Genomic DNA, 14,901 nt, shown 5'->3' with positions numbered 1-14,901 from the left:
ATTGTGAGTAACACGTTCGCGCTGGCGAAACTTTCTGGGGAATTTTCTCCGGGAAACACCAGCCAACCATCCAAGCAACCAAGCAGCCCAGAAGCCAACCAAGGAGCCAGCCGACCGCCCTGGCCAGACAGGTCCTCATCTCGGAGCTAGACATGCAGTCAGCCGGCAAGTGCTTAGACATTAAAGTTTGGCGAGCAGCTCGTTTAATAGACCGAAATTCATTTGGACAAAGTTTAAAGAGTAGCCGGTAGATGCCGACATTTACGAGCACGAGTATCTGTCATTAACACGGCAGGCGCGGGGTCCGACACTCGAATTAAAGCTGCGACATTGAGGAGAAAACTTTAATTTAATTCCGACCGTAAGGCATCGAAAATCAATAAATTTAAAATTTACAAGCTACTGCGGAAAAAAAAGAGAACAAAATCGTGGCCTGCACACAAAAAAACAACATTCCGGCCATAGATTTCCAGTGCTCGAGGAAAATCTTTGGGGATGTTGTTGCCGAAGCAGGGACAGAGACAGGAACCGAAGCGAGGCGAGGCGAGGCGAGGTGAGGCGAGTCGACAAAGCAAGCAAGAAATCGCCGAGCCAAACATCCTTTTGTCAATACAAACTACGTGCAACAAAACAAATAAAAGCTGCCCCGCCAACAACAAAGACAAAAGTCAAAAGTGCAAACAACAAAGGCAAAACAAGTCAGAAGCGCCCCAAATCTGTGGCGGAGTCTGAGGCAAGGTCAACGCATGCGCCCCCGAGGCTGGGGAAGGCTAAATGGCAGTGTCTCTCTCGCTCTCAACCTGCAGGGGTTGGAGCTCAGGAAATGCTTTCCCATTCACATAGGTACACCCCCACAGTCATACCATTTAAAATGGCGCTCCCAGTGGCCATTTCTCCTCCAGCTGGAGAGAATTTCCTACCTCGACAGCGGTAGTGGCAGTGGCATCGGCAGCATCGGGCCGTGCATCTGGCAAGAAGAGCAGATGATTTTTAACAAATTTCATTAACATCAGAGGTCCGTAATCATTCAAGCATCGCGTTTCGTAACAGGGCTAGGTCAGAGAACCTCGACGCAGGCCGCTGGAAAGTTCCCAATCGAATAATAGCGACAATCGAATTATTTTGAGACATTAAAACTTCGCAAAATGTGCCAGTAAACAAAGGAAATTCCTGCTGCCTACATCACATCCCATGCTCATCCGAGAGCTTTGCGAAAATTATGTAATTGGCAGCAATTGTGACTTTGAATTTTCCAAACTAAACGAAAACACAATGATCGATGAGCAGCACCCAATGCAAATTGGAATGTGTAAGTATCAATTGCCGCGGCGAAGTGATTCCTGACAGACGACAAAAAGCCGACGGCTTTTCCAAAACTTGTATATTCCGACGGCACTTTGGAATCTCAGAGGGCATCATCGAAATAATCTAGAGCGAATTTCCATTTTCCGAATTGGGTTTAATATTTATACGTTTAATCTTTATTTGGTGGTTGTTGATGATTTTATTTGAATTTAGGAATCTTTATCATTTGAATATGTGTTCTGTCTTAGGACAAGCATTGGTCTACAGGTCTGTGAACTCAATTTACTTTAGTTAATCAGACGAACTTAATTTATTTTCAGTATGCAAAATATTTAATAAACATAGTTAATTATGCTGGAAAAGTACACATTTACTTAAAACTCTATTATCAAAAGTATGTTATTCAAACAATTTGGACAAGGAACCGTTGTAACATCGATACCAAGAGTTTTAGCTGCGTAAGCACTGACAATAAAAGTTACGACTAAAGGATCTTTACAATCCATTTTGTTGCCAAGAAAATGACTCCTCATCCGCCACTGCAATTGCACACATGTTGCCAAATATCCGTCAAAACAGAGACTTCCATTCACGGTGACACCCACAAGTTGAACATCAAGTGCTAAAATCCAACTGGCGAGAAGCCAGGGAAAATTTCAACATATTTTCCAGTGGAAAGCAAATTTGACTTCTGTCAGAGATTAGCCCAAAACAAAGCATTTACGCTGCGATTGCTGGCACAACAAAACGGATCCGTAATTTCATTGTGTGCCCAAATCCGATTAAATAAAACGCCGTCAGTTCCCGGCAGTGCCCATCAGCAACTGACAAACGGCTGAAGCAGAGGCTGTGGCAAGGCAGCGGCAGCGGCGACACACAGCATCCTGGCAAGGGTTTCCGCTCGCGGGCTGCTGTCTGTCGACTGGCAACATATGCCGCCAGCCGCCGTAACCGTCATTGTAAGTCTCCGTTCCGCACCCGGAATTTAACTCGGTAACCGTTTTGGGTTAAGCCAAAGCATATTTTATGTATGAAGCGACATAAGGGTGGGCATCCCCTTTGTTGATTCATTTAAATGCCCCGGTTAGCCCGGCAAACTACTACAGCCGATTCAATTCAAAGAAATTCACTTATAATTTAGTTACAAGAATCGCGGGGTGGCTGCTCGATGTTCCTATATCCGCCCCTTAGTTCTCAGTGCACATTAGAATCTAATTAGAGCGGGGGTAGACCTATCAATGTCGGATTTGCACTTGTCGTCCTTAATCCGCTGACGCCACGCAAGAACATGTCCGGCAAACATGCCGGAATATATTTTGATCTGCCAAAGGGCATCACAGAGCGCACAAAAGTGTAACAGGTGTGGCCGCTGAGCGGCTTACTCTGCAGCAGTCCTTAGGAGCACCCATTCTTCAAAGTGTCTAAAGTTAATCAAAGCCAGGGGAAATGCGGGATATGCCAGTCGTCAGGAGGTTTCAGTTTCCATTGACAGTTGAATGGGCGGTTATGTGTTTCTTTGAAGTAACTCATCTGGATAGTGACAGAAATCGACATTGATCTAATAATCAGATTTTCAATTGTCTTTCTCAATATTTGCCATGGAAATTTTTTCGAATTAAATTACTTGATAAAAGCAAGAAGAACGAGGCGGAACGTGTGAGACGCTTCGTAGGCGTCACAACTTTTATATCCGGTACTCAGACAGCATACATACATATATGTATGTACATATGTATGTACATTCAAATGTAGGGTGTATGTAATCTTATGTTCTCGAATTTAAAATTTTTTATAAATCCACATCACATCTCACTGCATGAGGCAGAGTGTGCGAGCGAGAAAGAATGACAACAATAAGCAGTATCAAGCTGTTGGAAATGATGGGGGGAAGCCACTGCAAATGATTTTCTTCATTCTGGCCGATCTGATAAATATGGGGGATCTGATAAATATGGCCACTCCCTTCGGAAGTGTCACTATTTACTCTTCGAGTACCTGGTATAGAATTGTGAATATTTTCCTGAATCGTCACTACTCTTTGGTGACCTTATTTATAAAGGCGAATTCTGTGAGAAGCAAAAAGAGTAATCGTCAGGATCTCTTATTTTAGCACTTAGCAATTCGAAAATCTGAGTGAAAATATCAAACTAACTTTTAGTTTGATTAACAAACTAAACTATTAACAAAATACATTTCCACAATATTAATGTACATAATTAATAATGAATATAAATAGTTTTGTATTGAACTTAAACCTCCAACTGCCGAATGTCATAATAGTGTATTCAATTGCCCTGTTAGCAGATCCCAATCAGAAAATCACCTAATTTGAATCCAGCAACATTGAATTCAGGCAAGGAATTAGGTATATACAAACGAATCTACCACTACAGTAACTCTCATTCTTTGTTTAATTTATACCCATTCCCAAAATAAATTAGTTTACTTGCCCGCGATCTACCAGGAGTAAAGTGTTTTAGTCCTATCAAAAAATGCATGTAAATGACGGCAGGATAACTTTTAAATTCCGCGCATAATTGTGGCTCAAATTTACATTCCAGATATGCATAATGTTGCAAAAATTTAATGAAATTACGCGCACATTTAAACCATTCATTCATTCAAAATGCGCGAATGACATGCCCACATTCGCGTGAGGGGGGCCACGCGTAGGGGGGCATGCAATAATAACACTGAAAAAGAGCGACACACACACGCACAGACGCACACACACATGCTGGGAAACAAATTACGGTAAAATTTCAGCAATTTGCCATAAATTGAGACAACACGGAACAAAAGGCCAAGCACAACAAGCACCGCAAATGTACAGTCATTTTTTGCGCCATTCCGAACAATTGCACGCACACACACACGATTCCATTACGTATACGCAGAGTTGGCTTTTCCTTTTTTTTCGTTTGGGACGGGGAGTATTTCGAGTGTAACCAAACAGGGGGACAGAGGGGCAGGGGCACACACTCGTTCCTGGAAAAGTCATTTCAATAATTGCAAAACCACAAATTTACTACAACTCGAAATGGTTGGCAAATGGTCACACAACTCCGTCGAGCACTGGCACTCGAAAGGGGCCAGCGCAGTGGTGGCCATGGCTATGTTCTGGACAGATGGGAGATGGACACTGGATGGATCGGAGCGAAACGAGTTGAACCGCAAATACAAAATCCAGTTTGGGGCATAGTTTTTGCCACGGCCAACTGGCCGCAGTTGTAAATTTGAGGCCCACACTGGCACAAAACGCTCCACACACCAACACATACATATATGAGTACGCACTCGTACACAAACACATACAGTCACTCGTACTCGTACTCGCACACTCCTCTTGCAGCCGCAATGTGCATGCCAAAGGGAAAATAAAAATATCTGAAATGATTCTCATTTGCATGTTGGGGGCTGCCTGCCCCACGACACGACCACAAAACCAAAATAGTTCCAATGGACATAAAATGTCAACAGCAGAATCTACTGGGAGCCGGCCCAGGACCAGGACCAGGAACAGGAGCTAAGGGAGGATCCGCACCATGCTCAGGAGCGGGGCAGCCACAGGCTGGGGGCCTCAATCAACTGCTGTTGAACGGAAATGAACGCATGTTAACAACACCAGCATCAGCAGCAGCAACAGCAGCGGCAACAGGAAGAGGTTTGACAACAGCAACAGACACTACAAGTGGCAAAGCCGGAGCAGCAGCCCACCATGACAAAATGGCGTCAGTCAGCAGAAATGTCAACGGAAGTTGCAACAACCACAACAGCAACAGCGCCATAAACAATGGCCACGCACAGCATCAACAGACGATGGGCATGGGCATGGGACCGGGACCGCCCCACCTCTGTAACCGCATTACCTTGGGGGAGTGCAGTCTGAATGGGATGGACGGCTTCACGGCCCCCGTACCTCCATCGGCATCAAACACACCGCAAGCGCCTCAACCGCTGCAACAGCACACGGGTATGGGAGGGGACATGGGGGCACTCCCGATGAACAACTGCGCCCACTGCTGCCAGCCCATTTGTGATCGCTACATCATGCGCGTATTGGATAACTCCTTCCATGAGGGCTGCCTTAAGTGCACCGCCTGCTCGCTCCACCTAGTGCACTCGTGCTACTCTCGGGAGGGCAAGCTTTACTGCCGCATTGACTACGAGAGGTAAGTGCATATGCCAGGCGCCATTTTTCCATTTTGCCATTTGGGCATCTTGTCGGAGAACCATGTGACCCCAGCAATGTGTCCATTCCATTTCCATTCCACGCAGACTCTACATCCGCAATCGTTGCCTGGGCTGTGGCCATAAGGTCGCCGCTGATGAGCTAGTGATGCGGTGCCACGAGAATGTCTTCCATCTGAAGTGCTTTGCCTGTGTGGTGTGCGGAGCCCTGCTGAAGAAGGGCGAGCAGTATGTGGTAAAACAGGGACAACTCTTCTGCCGCTTCGACTATGAAAAGGAGGTGGAGATGCTGCAGGGCTATGGTGAGTCCACGACGCGTTCGAGAACATTTCCAAACCCTAACTTATTATTTGTGCAGATTACTACGGCGACGACCTCTTTCCGCCCAAACTGGATGGTAGACGCGGACCCAAGCGACCACGCACGATCCTCAACACCCAGCAGAGACGCTCGTTCAAGGCCTCGTTCGAGGTGTCACCCAAGCCCTGTCGCAAAGTGAGAGAGAATCTGGCCAAGGAGACTGGTTTAAGCCTAAGGATCGTGCAGGTACAAAATAAAACATCTGTGTTTGTTATTCTCCAAAATTACTTTTTTACTTTTCCCTCATTAGGTGTGGTTTCAAAACCAACGCGCCAAGGTCAAGAAGATACAGAAGAAGGCTAAGCAAGAGCCGCCTAGCAAAGGAGCCAGCGACTCCCAGGACTCACAAGAGTCGCACGACAGCAGTCTGGCCACCAAAATCAAGGACGAGGCGCATAGCGACAGCGAGTCACAAATGGAGTCGCCATATTCAAATGCCTCCGAGGGACTATCCAGAATGCGCTGCATCAAGGAGGAGCAGGAGCAAGTGCCCTTCAACTGCATGGAAACCAACAAGGGTAAGTACCTAACTTAGCCGTTCCTAAGCTGACCCTGAAGATAACCCCTTCCTGGATGGCCTATCCACAGAGAACTGTAACAAGAACAACGAGCCAATACTGAACACCATTCTGGGGCTGAGCTACGCCACTTTCCAGCAGCTAATGGGACCCTTCACGCAGACGCCCATGATCAACCCGATCGACCGACTCTACAGTATGCAAAGTTCGTACTTTCGGCCCGAGGAGCTGGGTGCCTACGGCGATTGCGGTGTCAAGGAAGCCCTGGAGCACTAGTCCATCCTTAAAGCCCCTCACTCCAAATTTTAAGCCCAAATCAAAATTAGACCTTGTAAAATAAACGAATGTTAATATGCTAGCAATTGAATCCACGCAGCGCCTTTTACAATACACCCCAATGATGGCCACCGCCAGCACTTGCGCAACAACCCCACGCAACCGCCCGGCTGCCGCTCGTTGGTCCTGCAGGTGCAGCCTCTGAATCAGTTCCGCTCGGTTGACAGGAGGAACAAAGCATTTGACACAGCAGTCACAGCCACCCCGAAGCAGGGTGCAATCGGCTGTACGGGCGTAAAATGCCGTTTCGTCATGCATTGTTCATAGGGCCCCTGCCCTGTCCAGGTTTTGCTGACGGCCCTGTTGACGGAATCGACATGACAGTGTCGCAAAATCGGACCTCTGACAGTCGTCCTTTGCTTGGCGCTATTTGTCATTCGCTCCCGTTGTGGAGAAAGCACCGGATAGTCCAGAAAGCGTTGACATCCGATTTTTATTTGAAACTCAATTTCACAATGTATGTTTGAGCTTTATACCTACTACATATGCATGCAAAGTTTTAGGAAAGCACGAAAGTAGCACTCGATGCAATGCCAAGTACAAGCTAAGCTGGGCCTTTGATTGCAAACTATACATTTGTAGTATTTTCATACCCGGTACTCGAAGAGTAAATAGGGTATATTGTATTTGTGCGAGTAACGGTTGTATGTAACGCACAGAAGGAAACGTTTCCGACCCCATAAAGTATATATATTCTTGATCAGCATCAATAGCCGAGTCGATTGAGCCATGTCTGTCTGTCCGTCCGTCCGTCCGTCTTGTTTGTCGGCTAGTTCTCAGAGACTATAAGAGCTAAAGCCACCAAATTTTGGCTCCAGACTGCTGTATGCTCACACTGAAACCAGTGTATTTCAAAACTTAGCCCCGCCCCCGTAAATGGCGAAAACCTCCCAAACCTACAATTTTGAAGATAAAAGAAAAAAACCTCCCAAACCTACAATTTTGAAGATAAAAGAAAAAAACGTCATTCCGTAGGGAATGACCATATCTATCAGATCACCAAATTGGGATCCGATTGGAGCATTATTATGGCTACAATGAAGAAATTAATTTGCAGTGGCAAAACCCACCCCGTCCCGCAACTTATATTTGTTTTTTACACATTCTCTCATTCACACTCTGCTTCGCGCAGTTTGTGGCCTCTGCCTCTGACACGTCTCTGCAGAGTGTAAGGCTCTAGGGGAGGGTGGCGAGCTAAAGGAGCGTGTTGGCGTGAGCAGTGTTGTTGATGTAGATGACAGATGAAGAAAAAATGTGAAATTTGACAAATAACCGCTAAGGTGCAGATGTAGTACTGAGTGCCGGGTATAAAAGTTGTGACGCGTAAAAAGCGTCTCACACGTCCCTTCTCGTTCTGTCTTGGAATCAGTCAAATTTTTAGCAATTATTTGTCAGTTAATTTTAATCTCTTTTTGTTTGTCGCTATTCTTATAACTTTCTGTCTCTATTTCGAATTTCTGATATCTCGGGGTGTGTTTAATTACTGAACCTTTAAGAAAGTTTACTGAACTTCAATTGGGGCCCACTAAGCATTTAGTTTCCAAATTGAGTTTTGGGGAACTGCAACACGTGTTTACACATCACAGGCCCCATACCCATACCCATACCCATACCCACCCACTGATTTCAACCCAGCGCAACTGTATGCAATTTGTCACAATATGTGTCGCATTAGCCACAGCAATTGTGCTTAAACGTCACCGTCTCCGCACTACGGCTGTTTTCCTCATCAGCTCTGCTAACCAGATTATACCCCAATCGCGACACCGATACGGCTCTAGGTCTGGCTCTGCCCATGGTTCAGCAGGGGATGGGTCGGTGGTGGTAGTCGGAGTATTGTAAAAATATTCAAACAAAGGGCTCGGCCTCACCAGCATACAAGAATAGCTCAACCACCACCACCGACTGCAGCCGCAGCCCTCGAGGAATCTGCAGACGAGCAGTCGTCCACCCTCTCTGCCACTTTGCGCCCGATGATATGAGCATGATAGAGCATGTAAGTCGTTTCAGATACACGCATTAACAGGGCACGTAAAAAAGAGATCCGAGTCCGCATCATTAATCAAACGCGGACAAGGCCAAACAAGTGCACGGTACGGAGCGGAGCGAAGCGAAACGGCTCTGGAAAAAATACACCACGGGCAATGCGAGAAAAAGCGTCGCGAGTCCTTTTTTGGACAATGTCCTTCCGTACTTGAGAGCAGCTCTTGGCGCCACATTCGAGCGACGCCACCGAGCCCGTGGTAACGAAGCGTTCTTTGTGTTCAATGATCTTTTTCCGCTCCGCTCGTAAATGTGTAAATTACGTAATTAATTGACGTTACGGCAGTGGGAAGTGGGTGTATTCAAATGCTCGCTCAAAACAAAAAATAAAAAACCAGCAGGAAATTTCCCCCCGGAAGTTTTCGTGTGTTTGCATGTTGAAGAACGCAACCAGATAAACAAGTGTGGATTTTCCATCCGCTCCCATTACTGCTAGAAGATATTTATAACTCAAATGTACCATCTAAATACACAAATACAAATACAAATTTGTAGATATAGATTGGGATTAGCCACTCAACTCAATCGCCATCCTAGAACATAAAATCCTCCTCAAAAGTTACATTAACCTTCATTGATCGTAAAATTATTGTCTTGGCGTTATGTGCCAATATAATATCAATTTGAGGCGCTCCAAAATATGCTCCAAATCCAAGAATGAATACAGATACAGCCAAGGAAAGAACGGCTTTCAAAGTCGAATCAGTTTAACAAATCGTTGTCAACATTTTCATTTTTATGCGATATTTCCAGCTCGTAATACAATTCGCCATCTCTTTGTGTAAACAATAAAATTAAAAACCAATTTTCTTTCCCCATAAAGGACATCGCACTGAGGCAAATGCACAATATAAATCGGGAATATAAATGCGCCATTATTTTTATTTTCTTAGGGCGTGTGTGTTGACAAAAGGCCAGAAAGGCAAAAGTGTTTGAGCAATTGCCATCAAAAGTGAATCAATTTTTGAGTGAAAAATGGCCAGATCCAGTGAGGATTCGACTCGTGGGAAGAGTACGATACACTCGTATCTAGTTGTTGTACATATGTATGTATATAAACAGACCGAGCTAGTTCTAACTTTATATTCAATTCTGTGGGAAATGCGACATGTTTTTATGATACACCAAAACCAAACATGATAAGGACTTCTCTTAGGTTAATAAATATTCCATACAACAGGGAAAAAGCTCAGATTCAAATTAAATATCACTATCGAGGAAAATGTATATTTTAGTTTTTCCCTAAATGTTAATATGTATGTATGTATGTATGTACGAGTATGTGGGTACATACAAGCTGAATATTTTACTTCTCATTAGGTAAATCGGGGTCCATGAACATGAACAACTCACCGCAAAGAGCCACACAAGTTGTCGGACATCAGAGAGAACATCTTGCACAGATGTCACTCACTGTTCCGGCCCTGAGCAAGTAGTTCAAAGAAGTCAGTCGTGGCAGTTGGGTTGGTGACTGGATTGGTGGTGCCGCAATCTAAATGCAAATGGACGGCCAATGACTAAATGTGAGCCGCTGGCCCAGAAAACCACAAAGCATAATACAGCCGTAGAAGCCGGAAAACCGAGGGGGGACTGCGGTAAATGAGTGGGCCAAGTCATTCAGAGTAGTTGGAGCTGTTGTGCATACTCGTACGTGCCGTACGCACGCTGTGCGATGGCTAAACTTCTGTTCAAGCTCGACATTTGGCACAAAATTCATAAATGCTAATTTCAACACATTGCGCACACGCTACAAATATGAATATTTACCATAACTACGCAAACAGGCGCACACGCAAATCGACTTCGATTCCCCAGAAGCTGGAGATGGAGCAAGGGGCGGAGTGGAGTGGGGCTTCAGACTCTGCCACTTGCCTTTATAGACGAGCGCTCGGCTTCTGTAGTGACTTTACTGGTTCGGGTTTAATAAAATCCTTTTGCAAAATGAAGCAACTGTGCATTTCAGCCTGGTGCTGCTGCTGCTGCTGCTGCTTCTGCCACTCACAGACACATTTGGTGCTCTGTGAAAGCGAGTGTCGATGGGATGCGTATGGGGGTACGAGTATAGATGGTTATACGGCTGTGTGCTTGGCAAATATGCGTCAAAATCGCACAGACGCACAGTTTTTGAATACCAAATGGAGACAGGATGGGAATGCACTACGTGCATAGGCATACAATAGTCTATATTTGTCTACTTGATGCCACAGATTGAGATTGGTTTTGTGTCTTTTGCCTTCTGCCTTGTGCATTGTGCCTTGTGGGCTGGGCTGTAATTGGCCACTAGACTGCCGTCCTGTCCAGCCACATAGCTGCCATCAGGCACCAACCAGGCAGCAGGAACCACTTGCATGTTCCCCTTCACAGAGATCCAATTCTTTCGAGGCCACACTCTACCATTAAATTGAAAATTTCTTTCAATTGTGCTGCCCGCATACAACAGACTCTGCTACCACATTATTAGTTCAAAACTTGCCCCCATCGGGCGACTAATGAGTTTCTAATAGGCCTGAAAGTGGCACTAAGGCATGTCGGCCCTTGAACGGTCATCGGATGTCTAATGAGAAAAATTATCTCACTGCACCAACCACATGGTACAGTAATTGGGGGTTATATGTGGAAAAATACCCAAAGGATCCATGAATATTTTGACATCAATTTAGCTGCGAGCAAATATAAATTTAGAGATCAAGACTTAGATCAGTTTAGCTCTGTACATTTCACCATGGCCATGGTGCACTATGCATAGTGCATAGGTAAAAAGACGAATTTGTTGGCATTAATCATAAAAGTAAAGCTAGACTTCTACAAATTTGCACGAATGATTTTTAGACTGAAATATAATTTGTAAAAAAAAATTTTTTCTGTTAGACCACGCCTTCCTGTCGCCCTCATACTAACTGAAAGCCATTTACGTCGTTTTTATTAATTAACAATGTATTTAAAAGATTAGGTATTATTAATATTTAAAACATTTTTAAACATTAAAACAAAAAATTTGATTGATTGATTGGTTAATTTTATTTGAATCGCTCCAACATGCGATTGCATTTCTCTTAGTACTTGTTCACCTAACCAATAAATTGGATAATTATACCCGGTACTCGAAAAGTAAATAGGGTATATTGTATTTGTGCGAGTAACGGTTGTATGTAACGCACAGAAGGAAACGTTTCCGACCCCATAAAGTATATATATTCTTGATCAGCATCAATAGCCGAGTCGATTGAGCCATGTCTGTCTGTCCGTCTGTCCGTCTGTCCGTCTGTCCGTCCTGATGAGCGCCTAGTACTCAGAGACTATAAGAGCTAGAGCCACCAAATTTTGCATCCATACTTCTGTATGCTCACACTATTACAAGTGTATTTCAAAAATGAGCCCCGCCCCTTTCCGCCCCCGCAAAAGGGCGAAAACCTCCAAAATCTACAATTTTGAAGATAAAAGAAAACTAAAAACGCTATTCCGTAGGGACTGGCCATATCTATCAGATCATTGGGATACGATTGGATCATTATTATAGCCACAAAGAAGAAATTAATTTGCAGTTGCCAAACCCACCCCGTCCCGCAGCATTCACACTCTGCTTCGCGCTGCTTATGGCCTCTCCCCCTGACACGTCTCTGCCTCTGCCTCTGTCGCGACTCTGCAGTGTGTGTCTGTAGGGGAGGGTGGCGAGCTAAAGGAGCGTGTTGGCGTGAGCAGTGTTGTTGATGTAGATGACAGATGAAGAAAAAATTTAAATTTTGACAAATAACCGTTAAAGTGCAGATGTAGTACTGAGTGCCGGGTATAAAAGTTGTGACGCGTAAGAAGCGTCTCACACGTCCCTTCTCGTTTTCTTTAAAATTTCAATAGTTTCGTCTTCAGTTAGACAGTTTTCATCAATACTTTCAATATTTTATTGCGTCTGCTTCGCGATTGTTGTAGCTCCAGACCTCTAGCAGCGCTACATAAATGAACTAACAAGCATCCGCAAAATGTAATATTTTCCGAAAAGGGCCAAAAACCTGCTAAAAGCATTAGCCCCACTTGAGTTTATACTAATTGACTAATAATATGTAACTTTAACGTTTGTAAATTGGTGTGCTGAACAAAATGTAATTTAATGTTCCACTGAACACACGTACATTTCCTAGCTAAAAATACACCCGAACAAAACATTGGATGTTTCAATAAAAACACATAACTATCGAAAATAATTTTGTAACAATTAATCTATGTACATATAATGCCCTCTAAATTCCATATTTACATTTAGCACAAAATATTTAGCACAAAAGAAATTGCATTAATGCCAAACATTTGTGCTTTTTACCGCAAAAGCGCAAAAGATCAATTTAAAAATATGTTACAGAAAATTTGCTTTATCAATATATCAGATACAGAGAGATTTCAGATAATAGGGGATTATCGAAATTAGTAAATTTATTCAGTTCCACGTTTATCTCTCTACATATCTATTTCGATTCGAAATCCGTGTGATAGAGCTTGTATTTTGCCTTTGACATTTGGTCTTGTTGGTCCCACCCCCGAATACAAGAAATCTGAATTGCAAAATTCGGCAGCTGGTGAATCGAACGGCAAACTACGTTGGATGTCCTCAATCTCAGAGCCACCCCTCCCACATCATCAGCATCGCATCGACTTGCCAGTCCTCAGTGGGGTTCATCGTCGCCTGTCTCCGGCAGCCGAGTCCTCCTCCATTGACAGGCCAGACACCAAAGGGGCGTAGTTCAAGACAATGAATGTAGCTACAGCTGGATGAAGATTGACTTTTGAGCAGGCCAGGCCCAGGCTCCGGCCAAGGTGTTACCAAATGCGATTCCGTCTTCTCATACTAAATGGCAGCAGCCAGCAGTAAATGCAAATGAGTAGCAGGCAAGGAGAGTCGCTTAATATGCAAATTTCGAATACATATTTAAAGGAAATTTGTGGTCCTGCTGCAACATACTCGCAATGTACTCGTAATTTGAGCAAAACCCAAAACCGTGAAGTTTGTCAAAAATAGGAAAATGCATTGCAAATTTTTGCATATGACCGGAATGTTTTTCATTATGCTGCCGATAGGGGCAGCGAACCCAACATCAAATGAATGCCATAGATGCGATGAGTGTCCTAAGTGGGTAAACGTACACAACATCAGAAATGTGCGTATCTGTGTGTGGGGGTGTACTGAAAGTCGCGAGCATGTATTAAAAATATCTTCTAGATACTTTGGAAGAAGTAGCTCAAAGCAGAAGTTGAGCCCAGCAGCAGTAGCAGCACTAGAAGTCAGGCTGGGCTGCAGTGTGTCGAAGGAATAAGATGTTGGCTGCTGCTGTTACTGCAGCCGCTGGAAAAAATGTTTTTATTACATTTCCCGCGCGTATTTTACGCTACTCACGAAATACTTGAAGCCAGCAAAGGCTCCCGGCATAGCAAACCAAGTCAAAATAAATAAAAATCCAGCAGCAGAGGCAGGAAAAAGGGAGGTATGGCGACCCATGGCCCACTCCTCCTCCCCAGGACATAACATCGACAACGGCAGTCACAGCCACGCACAAAGCCGAGCGCATCAAAGCGTATTCACAAGTGGTCGGTCCTTCGCGCTTTGCTGATTCTTCCAAAGCCCAAAGAATATTCAGGCGGCAGTCCCGCGACTTTCTTTTACCTCCTGAAGGAGTTGTCTAGGAAACTTTTCTGCGAGCTACTCAAGTCACTGCTCAAGTCGCGCCACTGCCGCTAAAAGAAGCCCCGAAGTCACAAAAAATGACGGCGAAAAAAATTAAACAGAAAATTGAACAAAATGGTAAGAAGAAAGAGCCGTAACCAGATACTCGACAATGTCCTCTTGGATTTTCTGTTTAAGAAAATCCTGGAAAATATGAACGTAAAAGCAGCTGAAATTTGCGCTGCAGGGGGAGGTCCAAAGCATTTACAATTTCTTTCAACATCAATAAAAAAATTCTTCGAAATCAGATTGTAAATTCAATATTTCAAAACAGTTAATCAGTTCATATGTACATATGTTAATATGTACACACATAATTTGTTAGAAAAATCAGGAATGTTACAGGAATGTCTCAAAAGCTAGAATAAAAATTGTATTAAAGCAAAGTTTTGATCTTAACAAGCTATAATTATTTAACTTGAATCATTTTTAAGATAAGAA

At 44.0% G+C, this 14,901-nt stretch overlaps 1 protein-coding gene across 1 annotated transcript; it reads left to right on the top strand.

Annotated features, from left to right (window-relative positions):
* The first annotated feature begins 1,026 nt into the window (after positions 1-1,026).
* Positions 1,027-6,727, top strand: LOC117894954 (LIM homeobox transcription factor 1-beta). The gene is made up of 6 exons (XM_034802284.1): positions 1,027-1,309; positions 4,760-5,477; positions 5,584-5,798; positions 5,855-6,042; positions 6,107-6,374; positions 6,445-6,727. The coding sequence occupies exons 1-6, from the start codon at positions 1,192-1,194 to the stop codon at positions 6,648-6,650; spliced, it is 1,713 nt and encodes a 570-aa protein (XP_034658175.1). The 5' UTR covers positions 1,027-1,191; the 3' UTR covers positions 6,651-6,727.
* The last annotated feature ends 8,174 nt before the right edge of the window (positions 6,728-14,901 follow it).

The sequence above is a fragment of the Drosophila subobscura genome, chromosome J, assembly GCF_008121235.1.
Source record: "Drosophila subobscura isolate 14011-0131.10 chromosome J, UCBerk_Dsub_1.0, whole genome shotgun sequence".
Lineage (NCBI taxonomy): Eukaryota > Metazoa > Arthropoda > Insecta > Diptera > Drosophilidae > Drosophila > Drosophila subobscura.
This window is presented reverse-complemented; position numbering and strand designations above follow the sequence as displayed.

Bases quoted from the DNA above. Each gene is read 5' to 3' on its own strand.
- LOC117894954 (XM_034802284.1), top strand. From the start codon at position 1,192: ATGCTCATCCGAGAGCTTTGCGAAAATTATGTAATTGGCAGCAATTGT. The intron at 1,310-4,759 runs GTAAGTATCAAT...AAACCAAAATAG, and splicing joins CCCAATGCAAATTGGAATGT to TTCCAATGGACATAAAATGT. The intron at 5,478-5,583 runs GTAAGTGCATAT...CATTCCACGCAG, and splicing joins TGCCGCATTGACTACGAGAG to ACTCTACATCCGCAATCGTT.